Below are 18,399 nucleotides of genomic sequence, written 5' to 3' on the forward strand. Positions count from 1 at the left end.
CGAAAGGCCCAGAGCTAACGGTTTGCCTTCTCTGAACCTCAAGTAAACCACTGCATCAGTAGCTGCTGCCCAACATACAGGGATTAAAACCTCTTTCTCTTTTCCTTCTTGCCCTAACAAATACACTGAGGCTCTCAACCTGTTCCCATGGCGGCTTATCACCCCACCTTACAACGATTCTAATTTTCTCTGACTGTACCCAGCAGATTCTGGCCCACTGCAAAGATCTTTAAAACTAACTATAAGTGCTGTACAAAATCCACCTTCCATTTTAGGGAGCGAGCACCTCTTTCCCCTTCACGACCCCAATGAATCTTGTCATCCTCGTACCCTTCCCCACACGTTGCTCCCCAAACCCGGCTGTGGTTAATTTAAACATTATTTAAACAAGTTACATAACATTATCCTTAGATTTTGGTTTTAGTGGGACAGGCGAGGTTCCATCCGACATCAAATATCTGACACAAGTACAACAATACAACTTGCAATTTAGAAATAAAAAAGACAATTTAGAACACTATTTCCCAATTGTGACAATAATTCTTCAAGAGTAAATACCAGCTTTGTCACATTAAGGTGTCCAAAATAGTAACCAAACCAAAATAACATCAAAACAATCTTTTGGTCATCTTTACTTACTCCCTCAATACCTCCGAGTTCACCACCTCATGTTTGACAGTCCTCAGAGCCCCTCATAGTTGAACACTAAAGGTGGCCCCGATCAGTATTACAGTCCTCCACGACCCCGTACAGAAGGTGCTTCATTCGTTGGTCTCCTCGCCGGTGTCCTCTGCCGCCGAGTTGTTCTGAAGACTGACGGAGGAAGACAAGACAAATTCTGCCGGGCAGCTGGGGTCGTGCTCGGAGCAGCAGGGGCGGCCCTCCAGTGCCGAGGTGGTCAGGGCTCCCTTCTGGTGCTCCCTGCAGTAGGAGCTTGGGCAGAAGTCGCAAAAGCAGGTGGACGTTGTGCCACAGACGTTGCAGTGGTGCCAGGGGCACTCCCATTTCCCTGAGATCACAGCAAAGGGTTAAAGACAGTAAGAAAGAAACATCATTTAGTTCAGTTTAGTGAAACCACATGGAAACAGGCCCTTCGGCCCAGAGTCCGTGCCTGCTCACACTAGTTCTATGTTGTCCTACTTTCTCATACATTCCCTACACACTCGGGGCAATTTACAGAGGCCAAATAAGATAAAAGCACGCACGTCTTTGGGATGTGGGATGAAACCCACTCAGTCACAGGGAGAACATGCAAACTCCACATAGATAACACCCGAGGTCAGGGTCAAACTTAGGTCGCTGGCTCGGTGAGGCAGCAGCGCCACAAGCAAGCACTTCATCTTTTTGCCACTATTTCTCCCTTTTAAAAACTTCAAGTATAATGGTTTGCCCCCCATCAGCTTTGCAGGGTTCTAGGGTCAATCTCACCTCCAGCCCACACATCCTGGCACCAGGCTTATCCCAGTCATCACCATACACTGAGCATCGCATTGTTCCTCCACACATCCAACCCGGGCAATCAGCTCATCCCAGAGGTCCTACACATAATGATCTCAGGCTACATCCAAGCAAACCTCCACACAACCTCTGATTAACATCAGCAGCATGGCCTTCTTAGATGATGATTGTGTGAGGAAGATACAGGCATTGTTACCGATGGTTCCACTAGTCTGCTATTATGGAATTGAGTGGTACAATGAACCAGTACAATAGCAATAAACAAACTGCTGGAGGAACTCAACAGGTCAGACTGAACACCAAATTTGTATATATATTTTTTCCCCTATGAGGGTGTGTGTTTCCCTTGAAAGCTTCTCTTTCCTCCCAGGTTCACAAGACATGCAGGTGGGTAGGTTAACAGGCCGCTGGTGTAGGTGAGTAGTCGGGAGAATCATGGTGGAGCTGATAGACAAGTGTGAGAGAACAGTTCACATGGAGCTATGTGGGAATGGGGGGTTCGATTGAGCGCTCCAAGAGATGGAATAGTCTCGACAGATCAAAAGGCTTCCTTCAATATCAGAAGAGTGTTCAATAAGGCATAGAGCATCTGTGACGATTTCTCTGGAACGCAGAAGGTTGAGGGCAGGTATACAAGATTATGAGAGGCTAGACAGTCAGAGACTTTTTCCCAGGGGGAGATATCAAATACTATAGCATTAAGGCAAGAGGGGCAAAGTTATTGTGCAGAGCAAGCTTTTTGTACGCAGAGACTGGAGGGTGCCTGGAATACACTAACTGGGGTGGTGGTGGAGACAAATATGATCGGGGCATTTGAAAGGATGTTGGATAGGCACTTGGATATGGAGGGTTATGGATTATGTACAGTGTTGGTCCTGGCTTCATGCTCAACACAGACATTGTGGGCCGAACGACTTAACGACTATGGTGCTTACCAAATGGGGGTTTGGTCAGGTTAAGGCAGGAGAGATGATATGCTTTGGGGCAATCCTTCTTATCACACATCACCAATTCCCCTCCGTCACAGCAACGGAAGCAATAGTCCTCGTGCATTTTTCTGACATCCATCTTGGTTTTGCGTTTCTTCATCTTTTTCTTTGCATTCTTTGCCTTTTCTTCATTTGCCGTTGCAGCAGCAGTCTGATAAATGCAAGGGGCAAAAGTCAACACAAACGGCTTCACAGGAAATCTCCTGCTACGCATTGTTTTTTATTTCGAAAAATAAACTTTATTCAGTATTTTAAAAAATGTTAAAGCAAAAACTGTGCAAAAACTCTTCATCCATTTTCAGCATCTGTACATTCAATGGTGTCATACGCTGTAGTGTTTGCACCTATCTTTACATAAAACACCCTCATGTAGCTCTCTTTCCCACCCTAGTTCGAGTTTGTAGTGTTGAATAGCCTGAAGGAGCTGCTCCTGAACCTGGACGTTACAGTTTTCAGGCTCCTGTATCTTCTTCCCAATGGTAGGAGTGAAATGAGTGTGTGGCCAGGGTGGTGTGGGTCCTTGATGCTGCTGGCTGCCATTTTGAGGCAGCGACTCCAGTAGATGCTTTCAATGGTGGGGAGGTCAGTACCCGTGTTCACCACTTTTTGCAAACTTCTTCATTCCTGGGTGTTCTAGTCGCCGAACCAGGCTGTGATGCAACCAGTCAATCAGCTCCCCACCTGTAGAAGTTCAAGAGCACTCCTTGACATGCCAAGTCCCCTCAATCCTCTAAGGAAGTAGAGGCGTTGAAGGGCTTTCTTTATGATTGCATCTAGGTGCCTGGTCCAGGACAGAACTTCAGAGATATGCACGCCCAGGAACTTGAAGATTGGTTTGTGGATCCATATGGCCACCACCTATCCTTTCCCCACTTCCACAACTGCTCAGAAGAACAATAAATGATTGGTTACAAAAACTGTGAGGCTTAAATTAAAAAACAAAAAACAAGGTTCCATGATCTACGATGTCTGGCAGATAGTTTCATCTGCAGTGCATTCCAGCAGAAAAACTCTGCACCAGTGAAAATAATCAGAGCTAAAAATCTCTTGTAATTTACCATAACTAACAGCACATTTTCTTGCCATTAATTTGAATTAAAAACTTAAGATGGTACAAAAAAAAAATCACACCTGCGATGTGCTGCCAGGGATGGCGGTTGAGACAGATATGTTAGTGACATTTCAGAGACGTTTAGATAGGCACATGGAGGGATACGGATCAAGTGCAGGCAGAGGAGATTAGTTTAAGTTGGCTTCATGTTCAGGACAGATATTGTGGGTGGAAGGACCTGCTCCCATACATATTGTTCTATGTTCTATTTAACGATGCAAGACTGTTATGAAGTTGTGATATTCTTTGAGGCGTTCACTGTTTGCAACTCTGGAGTTGATCCTGCTTCATCACCAGCATATTGTTACTCCAGCATAATGCATTTTCTATTGTCGATGTCTTTTACTCGAGCTGGCCCCAAAGGTTTCATTACTATTATAAATTGCATGTTATGCAAGAGAAAGCTGAGCCAGGCACTCACCTTTGGACGCACACCGAGATATCCACTGCAGTTGGGAGCTCCACATTTACACACAGTCTTTCCATTGCCCAAGCAATCCAAATTATAATTGAAGGTGAGTTCAGAACCTAAATGCAAACAAAGAGGGTTTATTCCACAAGCAGCCAGGACTGTTCTGAGGCACCAATCCACATGGAGGTGTCAAACTGAAATGCCGAGCTTGAATAGTTGACATCTAGAACCTGTATTTTGGGTAATATCCTGAAATACAAGTTTCCATCTCTAATTATTGCCCTGTTGGTGGACAATGTTTAACTCACAACTAGAACAGAGAGTTGAATTGGGCGATGGGGAGTGGTGGGTAGAAGAACAAAACCCAACGGAAACAAGTAGTAACAAGTTCCTGCTGAAGAAGGGTCTCCACCCGAAACGTCGCCCATTCCTTTTCTCCAGAGATGCTGCATCACCCACTGTCAAGTCAAACTGAAATGAAAGAACAGGTGCAGAGAAATGCTACAATTGAAATCACGAGACAGTGATTAAAGTGGGCGGAACCCCAGCCTGCTGAGTTCTGCCCGGGGGTCAAAAGGGCACACAGCACCAGAAGCCAGTGAAGAAGATACAAGAGACTTGCGAGCAGAGAACTTGAACAGTAAATCAAAAGGACTGTCCGAAAAGACTGCCGCGATAGCCAGAAAAGGCAAGCAGGACTGATTTTCTACAGACCCGATTGGCAGCCGGTTTTTCAGCTGATAAAGACCAAAACTGATAAAGACCAAAACTGGTAAAGACTAAAACTGCTAAAAAACTGCTAAAGACTAATCTGCCAAAATAAAAGAAGGAGAAAATAAAAGGTGGAAAATAAGTGTTTGGTCTGAGTGAATCCAGTTCATCATTTCGGGGTAGATAAATCAAATCCCTTTCAAGCGGGGAATCTGCAAAAACATTAGAAGATTTGACAGTGAAAAACCGCTGTGACCAGGAGATCTGGAAACCTGGAAAAGAGACAGTTAAGTCAAGATAAAACATGGCTGATGAAGTTGCTGGAAAGTCAGCTGAGCAGCTCAAGGTGGTGAGGACAACAGCAAAACGGGCATTCTCTCACCTTGTTAACAGCATCATTAGGAACCATGAAGAAATGTCTGAAGAGGAGCTCAGGAACAATTTCAACAGGAGGCCGAAAAAGTCATGGAAGCCAATGACGATGTGGAGGCTGGACTCATTGCAGAGCTGGAGGCGGAGCTGGACGCAGATGAAGAAACTGTGTTAACTGAACAGCAAAAAGCCAACCTGGCAAAGACTGCAAAGGAGTGTGAGTCGAAACTAAAAGAGGTCAAAGGGCTCATCCAGGACACTCTATGGGCAAACTTTGGAAATGTTGAATTATCCACCTCAATACAGACAGCAGATGGTGCATGTGAACTTGCTGCTGCCACCGCACCATCAAATAGCAACCAAGAAGCATATGAATTCATGCTTAACCACCTGCAGAAACTGGTAGAGACTGCAAAGGAGACGTACAGTCGGTGGAAACGTTGGGTCCCTCTGGATGAGCAAGAGAGCTTCCAGAAACACCTAAGAACACTCGAGCTTCTCGTCCCCAAGCTGGTTTCCAGGAAGGCTGACTTCATACAGGCAAGAATAAAGAAGGACGCTGAAGGATTAGCACAAGCGGCGAATGCTTTCAATTATCCTTCACCAGCCATCAGACTGAGACCCACGGCCCTTCCTAAGTTTACTGGAAACAAGCGTGACTTTTATAGATGGAGGAAGGATGGGGAAGCACTGCAAAAGCAAGGTGAACCCATTGGATCAAATGAGGTGAAGAAGGTTCAATTGCTGGACAGTCTGGAGGACAAAATTACAAGAGACCTCCGCCTCACAGGTTATAACACTGCAGATGATATCTTTCGTGTCCTAGAGAACCGGTTTGGAAATCAAACAGCTATTGCTATTGAGATAGTGGAGGAGCTTCAGAGAATCCCACCTGTCAGAGGACATCAGCCACGTAAAATAGTGGAATTAATTCAAGCTGTGGAAAAGGCGCTTAAGGACTTGAGCGATCTCGGAGACACAGGCGCTATTAAAAATCCACTGATGACAAAATCAATTGAAACCAAGCTCCCAGAAACCCTCAAGAAGGAATGGCTGGTTTATGTAGCTGACAAGAGGAATGCTGTGGCACCAGAGAAACGGTTTGACAGTCTCTTGTCATTTCTCAAAGAGCAGGAGAGCATATACGAACAGCTCGAGCAACTGAGGGACGAGGAGCCGAGTAGAAAGGAAACTCGGACTGAACCAAGACATGCCAGAACCAAGTCTACCAAGTCAGAAAATGACCACACAAGTTGTGTAGTCTGTGGTGACATAAAGCATAAAAGGAAGCTGTACTTCTGCAAGCAGTTTCGAGGGCTAAAGCTGAAAGAGAAAAGAGCTGCAGTAAAGAAGTTGGGAGCATGCAAAAAGTGTCTTGAAGTTCATGATGATGGTTCATACTGCAAACCTGCATATCTGTGTAAAAATCAAATCTGCAAGGATGAACAGACTCCTGAGCATCATTTTTATCTGTGCCCCAATTATGAGGTGAAGAAAAGCAGTGTGGATCAGAGAAGGAGTAAATTTGGTCCAGAGGAAGATAAAGGCAAGAAGAAATATACAGTGGACCAAGAGGAGTTTTTCAGCAAACTTCCACCAGAGTTGGCAAAACAATGCCGAGATGTGTTCTCCAACACTGCATCAAGAGCCTTCAACACTGCAAAGCATCAGCCAAGCCTCCTAAAGGAAGGTAGACTGCAAGAGCATCCAGTGATTATGATGCTTCTGGAGGTCGTAGCAAATGCTGGACAAAAGGTTGGGACATTAATTGACTTGGCTTCAGATACCAACTACATAACTCACAAGGCTGCGAGTAGACTGAACCTTAGGAGTGAAGACATCACGCTTATCGTCCATGGAGTTGGGGGGATGAAGGTCCACGTAGAGACGAGGCGCTACCTTCTAAAGATCCGAGTGAAGACTCCCAAGGGCACACTCAAGTCGCACCAGTTAGTTTGTTATGGATTGGACAGCATTGCAGATGTTCACAAACATGTGACACCACAGCAGCTGCAAAAGTTCTTTCCAGACGTCCCACTTGAGGAACTTGTGAGACCAAAAGAGATACATTTGCTCATAAGCCATAGAGAAGGTCAGCTAGCGCCTCAGAGGATTAGAACTGTTGGAGATCTCATTCTGTGGGATGGACCACTGGGAAAGACTGTTGGCGGTTGTCATCCTGAGCTATTTGAGAAGCTTACCATGTCAGCCCACATGTCCAAAACACACTTCGCAAGATCAATGAGAGCAGCTGCTTTAAAGTATGAGGAGCTCACTGCCCCAGTCCCTGAGGAACTTTCACCAAACGGACAGGTCGCCGTCAAAGTCCAGAAGTCACGTACATCAACCGCCAATCGGGACTTCTTGGATTGGTGGAAGTGGGATAGCATTGGAGAAGCATGCGAGCCAAAGTGCGGGGGTTGCCGCTGTGGAAACTGCCAGCCAGGCGGAAAAGAAATGACTCTTGCTGAAGAGAGAGAGCTCGAAGTGGTAAGGGAAGGCCTCACCTACATAACAGGAGACCGTCACAGTAAAGACCCACATTGGCATGCTAGCTATCCTTGGTTGGAAGACCCAGCTTCTCTACCAAATAATAAAAGGACAGTGGAAGCCACATTTCTCAGGACGGAGAGGCAGCTATCCAGAGAACCTGAATGGAAAAGTGCCTACACAGCTCAGGTGCACGACATGGTGGACCGAAATGCTGCAATCAAATTGTCCGAAGACATGATTGCAAACTGGAAGGGACCAGTGTGGTATGTGAGTCACCTTATTGCTCCAAACCCCCACTCTGTCACAACCCCAGTGAGACTAGTGTGGAACAGCAGCCAAAAGTGCAATGGTGTCAGCTTAAATGATTTGCTGATGAAAGGTTCAGACGTCCTCAACCAAATTCGCGCCGTCCTCCTCAGATTCAGAGGCGGAATCTATGCTGCTCTGGGAGACATAAAGAAGATGTATAACTCAGTCTGGTTGGAGGACCGTGAAGTACACTTACACAGATTCCTCTAGCGAGATTCCGAGGACGAGGAGCTGGGAGAGTATGCTATCACAAGAGTGAACATCGGAGACAAACCTGCGGGGTGCATTGCACAGTTGGCAATGCGTGAGACTGCTAATCTTCGTTCTTTTACCCACCTCAAGGATGAGCAGCAAGTACTCCAGAAAGACAGCTATGTTGACGACATCCTCACATCTCACAACAGCCTCGACCAGTTGAGAATCATCACAGCAAATGTGGAACAAATCCTAAAAGCTGGTGGGTTTGAGCTCAAGCCTTGGGTTCTGTCTGGCCAAAGTGGGAGGAAGGAGGACAATGATGCTTTAAAGAAAAGCAAAACAAAAAGCATGATTCTACCAAACCAAATGCATGATGATGATAACAAGGCACTTGGTCTGGGCTACATTGTTGAAGAGGACATGCTCCACGTTATGGTGGGAATCAATTTCTCCAAGAGAAAGAAAAAGATGCGGCTTGGTCAAAGCCTTCTACAAGAGCAAATCAAAACTCAGACGCCAAATCCCCTAACAAGAAGAGAGCTTCTCAGCCAGGTAGCAGGGCTATATGACCCCATCGGCATAGTGGCTCCTGTTAAGCAAAAGGGAGTGATTCTAGTACGCAGAGCTTTCCAAGAAGCAAAAGAGGGAAGCTGTTCGGTCAGAGACACATGGGACATGGCACTCTCAGATGGACTCAGGGAGGATGCAATTAAGCTCTTTGAAGAGTACGTACAACTTGGAAAAGTCAAGTTTGTCAGGGCACTGACTCCCTCTTGCTCCACAACTGAACCCTTGGGAATCACCTTTTCTGACGGAAGTGAGCACACCTACGGGGCAGTGATGTACCTGAGATAGGATTCAGACCATGGCCCAATTGTCAGACTTGTGGAATCCAAGGCCAAGTTAACTCCCTTGGACCACAGAGGAGACGCTGTTAAAGCAGAGATGTGCGGAGCAGTGTTCGCCTCACGCTTAAAGAAGTATTTTGAGCTATACAGTCAAATTCAAGTGGAGAAGTGGTATCATCTTGTGGATAGCCAAACAATCCTTGGTGCAATACAGCGAGAAAGCTACGGATTTCAGACATTCTTCGCCAATCGGATTGGAGAGATTCAAACAAGCACCAACATTCAGGACTGGCGGTGGATTCCTGGCCCACAAAACATCGCTGATGTAATCACCAGAGGTGCCAGCCCTCAAGACCTTGATCAGTATTCGGAGTGGCAAAATGGACCGAAGTTCCTGGTATTGCCTGTGAGTGAGTGGCCAATAAAATCAGCTAAAGAACTGGCTGCCACTGCCAGAGAGAACATCAACAAGTTACAGAAGAAAGCTTTTGTTGCAGCACTATCAAGGGCCAAAGTAGAGAACCAAGAACCGGAACCAACAAGCCCAAAGAGACCACCTGCAGGGTCAGCTATTCAGAACCTTGTTGATGTCAAGCGGTTCAGCATTCTAACTCGACTGATCAAGACAGTCGCATGGATTTGGAGAGCAGCGAAGAGGTTTCTTGGCAAGAACAAAGCCCTAAACAATCCAAAGTGGGAGGCCATCTCTTTGACAGGAGTCATTACAATAAGAAAACAAGAAAATGCTCTAAAATACATTTTTTGTGCTGCGCAATGGGGCACAACTTTCCCAAGCACCACAACAGATCGACTGGTAGCCTATAAAGACCAAGTTCAAACCTAGACTTCAAAGTTTGACTTTAAAGCGTCGATCTCCCAAGTGGTTCCATTGGAAGATCGAGTGGGAGGTGTCAAGTCAAACTGAAATGAAAGAACAGGTGCAGAGAAATGCTACATTGAAATCACGAGACAGTGATTAAAGTGGGCGGAACCCCAGCCTGCCGAGTTCTGCCCGGGGGTCAAAAGGGCACACAGCACCAGAAGCCAGTGAAGAAGATACAAGAGACTTGCGAGCAGAGAACTTGAACAGTAAATCAAAAGGACTGTCCGAAAAGACTGCCGCGATAGCCAGAAAAGGCAAGCAGGACTGATTTTCTACAGACCCGATTGGCAGCCGGTTTTTCAGCTGATAAAGACCAAAACTGATAAAGACCAAAACTGGTAAAGACTAAAACTGCTAAAAAACTGCTAAAGACTAATCTGCCAAAATAAAAGAAGGAGAAAATAAAGGTGGAAAAGAAGTGTTTGGTCTGAGTGAATCCAGTTCATCATTTTGGGGTAGATAAATCAAATCCCTTTCAAGCGGGGAATCTGCAAAAACATTAGAAGACTTGACACCCACTGAGTTACTCCAGCATTTTGTGTCTACAAGCTCCTGCAACTGTACTACCCAACACTCATTACAAAACGCGAGTGTAATGACACAGAACATCAGGGAGGATTGAGTAAAATTAACTGTGCAACACATACTAGCATTGAAGCACAAGGTTTGTGTTTGGAAAATACATATTTTTAAAATCGAATTAAAAGGAAGCAATGTTACTAGTGAATGATATACAAGTAGCGGTGTTATAACACACTTTCACAATTGGATATAATGCAATCGACAAATTAGGGAACACTATTTGTATTATGTGGGCCTAATAGGTTATCACATGATTTATTTTAAGAACCAGTTCAAGATTACTTTGGAAATTGGCAGGCAGATAAAAGCTGTACGATGGCGTACAGTTTTGGTCTCCTAATCTGAGGAAAGACATTCTTGTCATAGAGGGAGTACAGAGAAGGTTCACCAGACTGATTCCTGGGATGGCAGGACTTTCATATGAAGAAAGACTGGATAGACTCGGCTTGTACACGTTAGAATTTAGAAGATTGAGGGGGGAATCTTATAGAGACTTACAAAATTCTTAAGGGGTTGGACAGGCTAGATACAGGAAGATTATTCCCGATGTTGGGGAAGTCCAGAATTAGGGGTCACAGTTTAAAAATAAGAGGGAAGCCTTTTCGGACCGAGATGAGAAAATCATTTTTTACACAGAGAGTGGTGAATCTGTGGAATTCTCTGCCACAGAAGGTAGTTGAGGCCAGTTCATTGGCTATATTTAAGAGGGAGTTAGATGTGGCCCTTGTGGCTAAAGGGATCAGGGGGTATGGAGAGAAGGCAGGGAAGGGATACTGAGTTGGATGATCAGCCATGATCATATTGAATGGCGGCGCAGGCTCGTAGGGGCGAATGGCCTACTCCTGCACCTATTTTCTATGTTTCTATATCTTGGAAAAAGCGGTTTCACAACAGCCTTCCCACGGTATTCAGATGCCATCGCCACTTAAAACCACGCTGCTACTTTCACTATCATGACACAAAGTGCTGGAGTAACTCAGAGGGTCAGGCAGCGTCCCTGGAGAACATGGATAGGTGATGCTTCTGCTCAAGACCCTTCATCAGATTGAGTCTCAGCCTCAGTCTGATGAAGGGTCTTGACCCAAAACGTTACCTATTTCTTTTCTCCAGAGATGCTACCTCAAGGGCCTGAGGTATATGGAGGGGTCGGGCAGGCTGGAATTGTATTCCTGAGCACAGGAGGCTGAGTGGCCATTTGGTTTTATTGTATGTCATTAATTATGGCATTTGCCTTTACATTTTAGACTGCCCGTAATTATGTGGATGGTTTTATTGAGTAGTCGGTGGCGTGTTTGCTGCTGGGGTCTCTTGCGCAGAAACTGTTTAGTTCAGAGGACCATGATTGTGGGTATAACTTTTGACCATGAGGCGTTTTCCAACATTTTTAAGCGATAAGCTGAAGTTTGACAAAGATTAAAGTGTACGAGTAAAAGAAGAAGGTTGGATGAATATCTTACTGTTTTTCTTCAACAATAAAGAAACTATTAATCACAAGACTGTGTTATGAAGATTTATCTTTCGAGAAGCTTTGAGCCTGAAGGATGTGGAGAGCTCACATGCGTAACGAAAGGACATTCTCCTAATACCATGTTTTCTCCGGAGTGGCTAGAGAGATAACGGAGCGATCTCTTGACAATATAATAATCTGCCAATACAGAGGCTGAGTGGTGATCTTATAGCCATGTATATTGGGATCATGTTGGGAATACACAAGCTGAATACACACTTTTACCCAGAGTAGGGGAATTAAAGACTGGAGGACATAGGTTTAAGATGAGTAGGGAAGAGAAGGGAAAGATTTAATAAGAACCCGTGGGGCCACAGGTATATGGAATGAGCTGCCAGAGGAGGTAGTTGAGGCAGGTACTATAACAGCATTTAAAAGGCACTTGAATCGGTATGTGTAGAGGATAGGTCTAGAGAGATATGGGTTAAACATGGACAAATGGGACTAGCTTAGATGGGACATGTTGGTTGGCATGGATGAGTTAGGCCATAGAACTGTGCCTCTAATACAAGTATGGACTTCGGGATGTCCATTGTCTATTTCAAACAGAGCCCTAGTTCCTGCCGACCCACCTGCCCGTACATCGCAGAGTGCAAAGAGTCCGACGCGCGCGTCACCCATCACCGTCCACTTTTGCGTCTCACAATTTGGATTGCAACTGTGATTCATGAACCTCGAGAAATTCCCTTTGGGTCCAGCATCAATGATGCGATCCTGAAAAGACAAACAAACAAACATTCTGTCTCCACTTCACTGCTTACTGACAGGAACCTTCTCAAATCTCTACAGAGACAATCCCATTATGATGAAACAACTCAATTCACGTGGGTTTTAGTTTTCTTGAATTGTAAAAAGGTTAACTCACCTTAGGGAAACAACATGTTTAAGAAGGAACTGCAGATGCTGGAAAATCGAAGGTAAACAAAAATTGGGGATGATATAAAATTATAAAAGAAGTGGACAAGCTAGATGCAGGAAAAATGTTCCCAATGTTGGGTGAGTCCAGAACCAGGGGCCACAGTCTTAGAATAAAGGGGAGGCCATTTAAGACTGAGGTGAGAAAAAACTTTTTCACCCAGAGTTGTGAATTTGTGGAATTCCCTGTCACAGAGGACAGTGGAGGCCAAGTCACTGGATGGATTTAAGAGAGAGTTAGATAGAGCTCCAGGGGCTAGTGGAATCAAGGGATTATGGGGAGAAGGCAGGCACGGGTTATTGATTGGGGACGATCAGCCATGATCACAATGAATGGCGGTGCTGGCTCGAAGGGCCGAATGGCCTCCTCTTGCACCTATTTTCTATGTTTCTATGTTATAGCGGACTCAGGGGATATGGGGAGAAGGCAGGAACGGGGTACTGATTGTGGATGATCAGCCATGATCACATTGAATGGCGGTGCTGGCTTGAAGGGCCGAATGGCCTACTCCTGCACCTATTGTTTACAAGACAGACCAGCCCTCACCATGTTGATTTTCAATGCCCTATTACTGTACTTTTTTAAATCTCTTTATGGAGCTCACTAAAATCTCTCTGCACAGTGTCACTCCTCATTAGCAGAGTTATGTTTGACTGACTACAGAGGGTGCAGTAGAAATGTATTAGACAAATGCCAGTGATAATGGACATGCATTAGATAGAAAAATTGATGAGGCTGCAGTTGCTCTCCTTGGAACAGAGGACTTCTGATATTTAAAATCAATTCATGTTATGGACAGAACAGGTAGACAGAAAACTGTTTCTATTGAACAGCTAAGTGGCCAAAGAACCAAACGTAGCATGGCAAGTGGTCAGGGCCTGGGAAGCATTGCAGAGGAGAGGTGCGGGGGTGTGGAAGAGGTCCCCATGCGCAGGCACGGAACTCGCTATCAAAATATGGAGGGGACCCGGGGACAGGGGGGGGGGGGGGACACAATTTCTTGGTGGCCACGCGCGCATGCGCACACACACACGCGAGGCTTCGGAGGCTCAATCCAGCGCTAAATGCAGCTCAACTCTGCCTGTCTCGCCGGGTTAACCAACAGCCCTGTCTGGACTGACGGGACACCAACGCTGCTGGCCATATTTCCCGCTGGCCCAGGCAGGTTAACCTGGCGGGACAGGCAGAGTTGAGCTGGGTTTAGCGCTGCTTCTCTGCGCTGGCTGTGGGCCTGGGGGTACAGTTCGCGTCTGACTCCCGATCTCTCTGGCCACCCGTGGGGAGGGGGTGCACTCGGGTGGAGACGGGACAGCGCCGGTGAGCCGGGATCGATCCTGGCTGTGGATGAGGCGCAGGTCTGTGCCACATCTCCCTCCTCCAATCACCGCACTCTATCCTCAGTCCCAACCCCCCCTCCTCCCCAACTCCTCCCTCCTCCAATCACCGCGCTGAATCATCATGTCCCGCCCCCATTGCCTGCTGACCGACGTCTCTCTCGTCCAATCGGCGCCCTCGATCAGCAGTCCCACCTCCACTGTCTCGCGGAAAGCGGAGATTTTAAAATCCGGATGACAAAAACGTGGGGGGGATGTCCCCCACTCTCAAAACATTGGGGGGGATGTGTCCCCTCTGACCCCCCCCCCCCCCCCGGGTTTTCCGCCCCTGCCCATGTGGCCTTGCAGGGACTTTGTAAAGGTCCCCAAGCTAGAGGCCAAAAGCCATTGTATTATTGCTTTCCCAATCCAGCTTTCAGTAGCACCACAAAACAAGCATCACTCGGTCTTACCTTGGTTAAGGTCAGCAAATAGAAATTGGTAATATTGGCTTCGTGAGCATGCTTTATGCGGTTTCTGCATTCTTCCTCATCAATTAACTCACCGACATATTCTGTTACAAATTGCCCCTGCATGGAAGAATGGCAGATGAGTCTCGAGAACAGGTAAAGATGCCTTGATTACCACACCCACACAGAGCATTTGTGTGAATGTCCGCACGTTGATTAGCATGCGGGGCGAATCACATCACTATTCATCAGTCTAATATGTGTTGATTAGTAAGGGCGTCAAAGGTTACGGGGAGAAAGCAGAAGAATGGGGTTGTGCGGGAAAAATAAATGCCATGATCGAATGGTGGAGCAGAATCGACGGGCTAACTCTACTCCCATGTCCTATGACTAATTCCTTTCTGATGCATAGCTGCATTTTATAGAACAGTACAGCAAAATAGGCCCTCCGGCCGGCAATGTCTGTAATGAACATGATGCCAGGACTATTTCATGGCAAGAGAGAAGAAAGGTCACCTTTTTAATGTCGACTTTAGTGCGGAGGCCCCAGCCTCGCACATCCGTTCTCACAAGCTCCGAGTCCGGGTACAACCGCTTAGAGAAGCACTGGTTCTGACACTTTTCTCCGGCTGGACAGACAGCGGGATGGCACTCGTACATCAAGATTCGGTTCAGACATTCAGAGTCCAGCCCGCAAGGGTTCTCATCAGTGGGTTTACAGTTGCACCGGGGAATTTCGGACATGTCCGCAATGCGAATCTGTACTTTCCCAACCGGCTTGTTTGCCTGTTGTAGAAGAAAGACAAGTGCAAGCGGGACTTATTATTCACACAATTACTTCATCATTGTATTTTAATTAACCTGTACAAGTTTACTTCAATACAAGAGCCGAAATACACAAATATCAAATGGAATGGTAGAAATTGAGTCTTGCTCTGCTCAAGTTGAAGATAAAAACAGAAATTATTAAAGCTGATGAAATCCAGGGCTATGAAAGTCAGATAGTCTGTGCTGATGGATTTAGTATCAGTCAGGGAACTACACCTGGCTTCCTATACATCTGTGGAGAAAGCTGGGAACAATGAAAATGGGGTGGTGGGGGGTGTTTGTGAGGAGGGAGCAGAGTGCAGAAGAGAGCGCATTGAAATATAATGAGGCACGTTTCATGCTCCTGATCTTTGCAAGCAGAAAAATGATTGAAATACAGTTAGATAAATCTCTGGGCCTGATCAGATATATCCAACGACATTGCAGGATGCCAGAGAAGACATTGCAGGTGCCCTGGGTGTGATATACCAATCATCATTACACGCAGGCAACGTACCAGAAGACGGAGGGTGGCTGGTGTTGTGGCTCTAAAGGCTGGCAACTGGACACCAGTGAGCCTAACATCTGTGGCAAGCAAGTTACCGGAGAGGATTGGGAGGGATAAGGGTGCTGCAATGCCATACTATTCACATTCGCATATCAGCGAACATTCCTACTTCAGACCCTATGGTGGAAGCCAAGTCATTGACTAGTCAGATGAAGATGGTTGGTTGGAGGTCACTGTCTGGGGACGTCCCTCTGTGTTCAGCGGCCGAGATGATTAACTTCCAACATACAGGGTCTGACACGACCACTGAAATATTTCTCCCTCGTCACCGACTGACTTTAATTTTACTTGTATTCCTATTAGTACAACAATCAAACTGGTTTGATGGCAAGGTTACCAAACAAAATGGGACATTGGGCTACCTAAGGGAATATTTTGCAGATGACCACAAGTGGCTTTTAATAAGGAGAGCTGGGATCTAAAGAGGAAATATTTCAGAGCTTGGGGTCTCGGCAATGACAGGCCAGAGAAGGATTCTAAAACGATGTTGAAAATACCCCGCCCAGAAGCCAGCGCACGCGGTGAGCACGTGGCAATGGGTGAACAAGATTAGGCGCAAGTTATGACTAAGGAAGCAGTGTTTTGGATAACTTGACAATGGGCAAAGCAAGGAAGTTAAACCAGGGGAGGACACACAGTCAATGCCTCTGTGGAATGTTGTAGAACAGAGACAATAGACAATAGGTGCAGGAGTAGGCCATTCGGCCCTTCGAGCCAGCACCGTCATTCAATGTGATCATGGCGGATTATCCACAATCAGTACCCCGTTCCTGCCTTCTCCCCATATCCCCTAACTATGCTATCTTTAAGAGCCCTATCTAGCTCTCTCTTGAAAGTATTCAGAGAACCGGCCTCCACCACCCTCTGAGGCCGAGAATTCCACAGACTCACAACTGTGAAAAAGTGTTTCCTCGTCTCAGTTCTAAATGGCTTACCCCTTATTCTTAAACTGTGGCCCCTGGTTCTGGACTCCCCCAACATCGGGAACATGTTTCCTGCCTCTAGCGTGTCCAAACCCTTAATAATCATATGTTTCAATAAGATTCCCTCTCATCCTTCTGAACTCCAGAGTATACAAGGCCAGCCTCTCCATTCCCTCAGCATATGATAGTCCCACCATGCCGGGAATTAACCGTGTAAATCTACGCTGCACTCCCACAATAGCAGAGCTATAGAGAGCCCCAAGTGTACAGGTACATTGTCCCGTTAAATGCGGGGATACATGAAAACAAGGTAATGAAGAAGAGACGTGACATGCTTGCCTTCACCAACGGGGCACAGAGTACAAGCTGAGATCTCATGTTGCAGTTGTATAAAACTTGGGTTCGCCTGCACCTGAAATAGTGTGTGTAGTTCTGGTAACAACACAACAGGAAAGATGTAATGAAGCTAGAAAGGGTGCCGAAAAGTTTCATAAGAATGTCGTTGGGCTCGACAGCCTGTGACTGTTTTTGCCGGAGCAAAGGAAGCTGAGGGGTTTATAAGGTCACGAGGGACATAAATGAGGTCATTGATCACAGTCTTTCCCCCAGGGTAGGGGAGTTTAAAATGAGACGGGATAGGTTTAAGATAAAGATTTAAAGGGGACACGAGGGGAGAGCTTTTCACGCAGATTGGTAAAAATATGGAACAAGCTATCAGAGGTAATGGTAGAGGCAGATATCATTGCAATGTTTACGAGAGATTTGGACAGGTTAATGGAAAAGAAAGTTTTCGTGCCATATGGACCAAATGTAGGCAAACAGGATTCACTTAGTAAGGCATCGTGGTTGCTTGTGCTTCTGCTTGCTACTGCACAACCGGCAACAGCTGGGCTACCTCCTACCTGGGCTGGGCTGGGCTACCTCATACCTGGGCTACCTTGGCTGGGACGAGTTGGATCAAAGAGACGATTTCCATGCTGTATGACAGAGGGCTGCTGCTCAGATTCTTTTTACACCCTTTCACTCTACTTACTTTAATGAATCTATACGCAGGTGGCTTTCTTTCATTGCGTTCATTTTCTAGTGCTTCCTTGCACTCTTTCAGTGCTTTCAGCTCTTGGAATCGTTTAGCTGCTTCTTCCAGTGCTAGAGTGGAAAAAATATATATTTTAAAAATTGGGATTAACCATTTCTCCATTCTGTCCACGAGCCACAAAGGAATGCTTAAATGATTACTGCCATATACTTCCTTAGATCCAGGAATAGAACTATCCAATTCCAGGAATAAGTATCAAGAGTTCAATACTTCTCCAAGGCAACATCATTAGTATTCTCAATGAGGAGACACATTTAAGATTCAAAGGGCACTTCAGATTCCTTCCTCAACCCAACAAGATGAAAAACATTTAATATGGATCCACTTCCCATGCCAGAATCGACCAAGGCCAGGTTCCAGGAGCTGTGTAGATGCCTTTAAACTGGAGTGCTCCATCAACAATAATGAGTGAATTTAGACTTTAGAGATACAG

The 18,399-nt window shown here is 45.9% G+C and overlaps 1 protein-coding gene across 4 annotated transcripts in view; it reads right to left on the minus strand.

Annotated features, from left to right (window-relative positions):
- nsd3 (nuclear receptor binding SET domain protein 3) overlaps positions 1 to 18,399 on the minus strand; it is a 90,809-nt gene that overhangs the window by 653 nt on the left and 71,757 nt on the right. For all 4 annotated transcript variants that reach the window (XM_033013927.1, XM_033013926.1, XM_033013928.1 and 1 more), the window contains 7 exons: positions 17,904 to 18,016; positions 15,089 to 15,358; positions 14,576 to 14,692; positions 12,446 to 12,587; positions 3,980 to 4,086; positions 2,394 to 2,598; positions 1 to 1,009 (listed from right to left, as the gene is read on the minus strand). The exon at positions 1 to 1,009 is cut by the window's left edge and continues 653 nt beyond it. In XM_033013927.1, coding sequence (XP_032869818.1) covers positions 762 to 1,009; positions 2,394 to 2,598; positions 3,980 to 4,086; positions 12,446 to 12,587; positions 14,576 to 14,692; positions 15,089 to 15,358; positions 17,904 to 18,016 — 1,202 coding nt within the window. In that variant the 3' untranslated portion in view covers positions 1 to 761. The remainder of the gene's footprint in view (positions 1,010 to 2,393; positions 2,599 to 3,979; positions 4,087 to 12,445; positions 12,588 to 14,575; positions 14,693 to 15,088; positions 15,359 to 17,903; positions 18,017 to 18,399) is intronic.

This window comes from Amblyraja radiata, chromosome 39, assembly GCF_010909765.2.
Source record: "Amblyraja radiata isolate CabotCenter1 chromosome 39, sAmbRad1.1.pri, whole genome shotgun sequence".
Lineage (NCBI taxonomy): Eukaryota > Metazoa > Chordata > Chondrichthyes > Rajiformes > Rajidae > Amblyraja > Amblyraja radiata.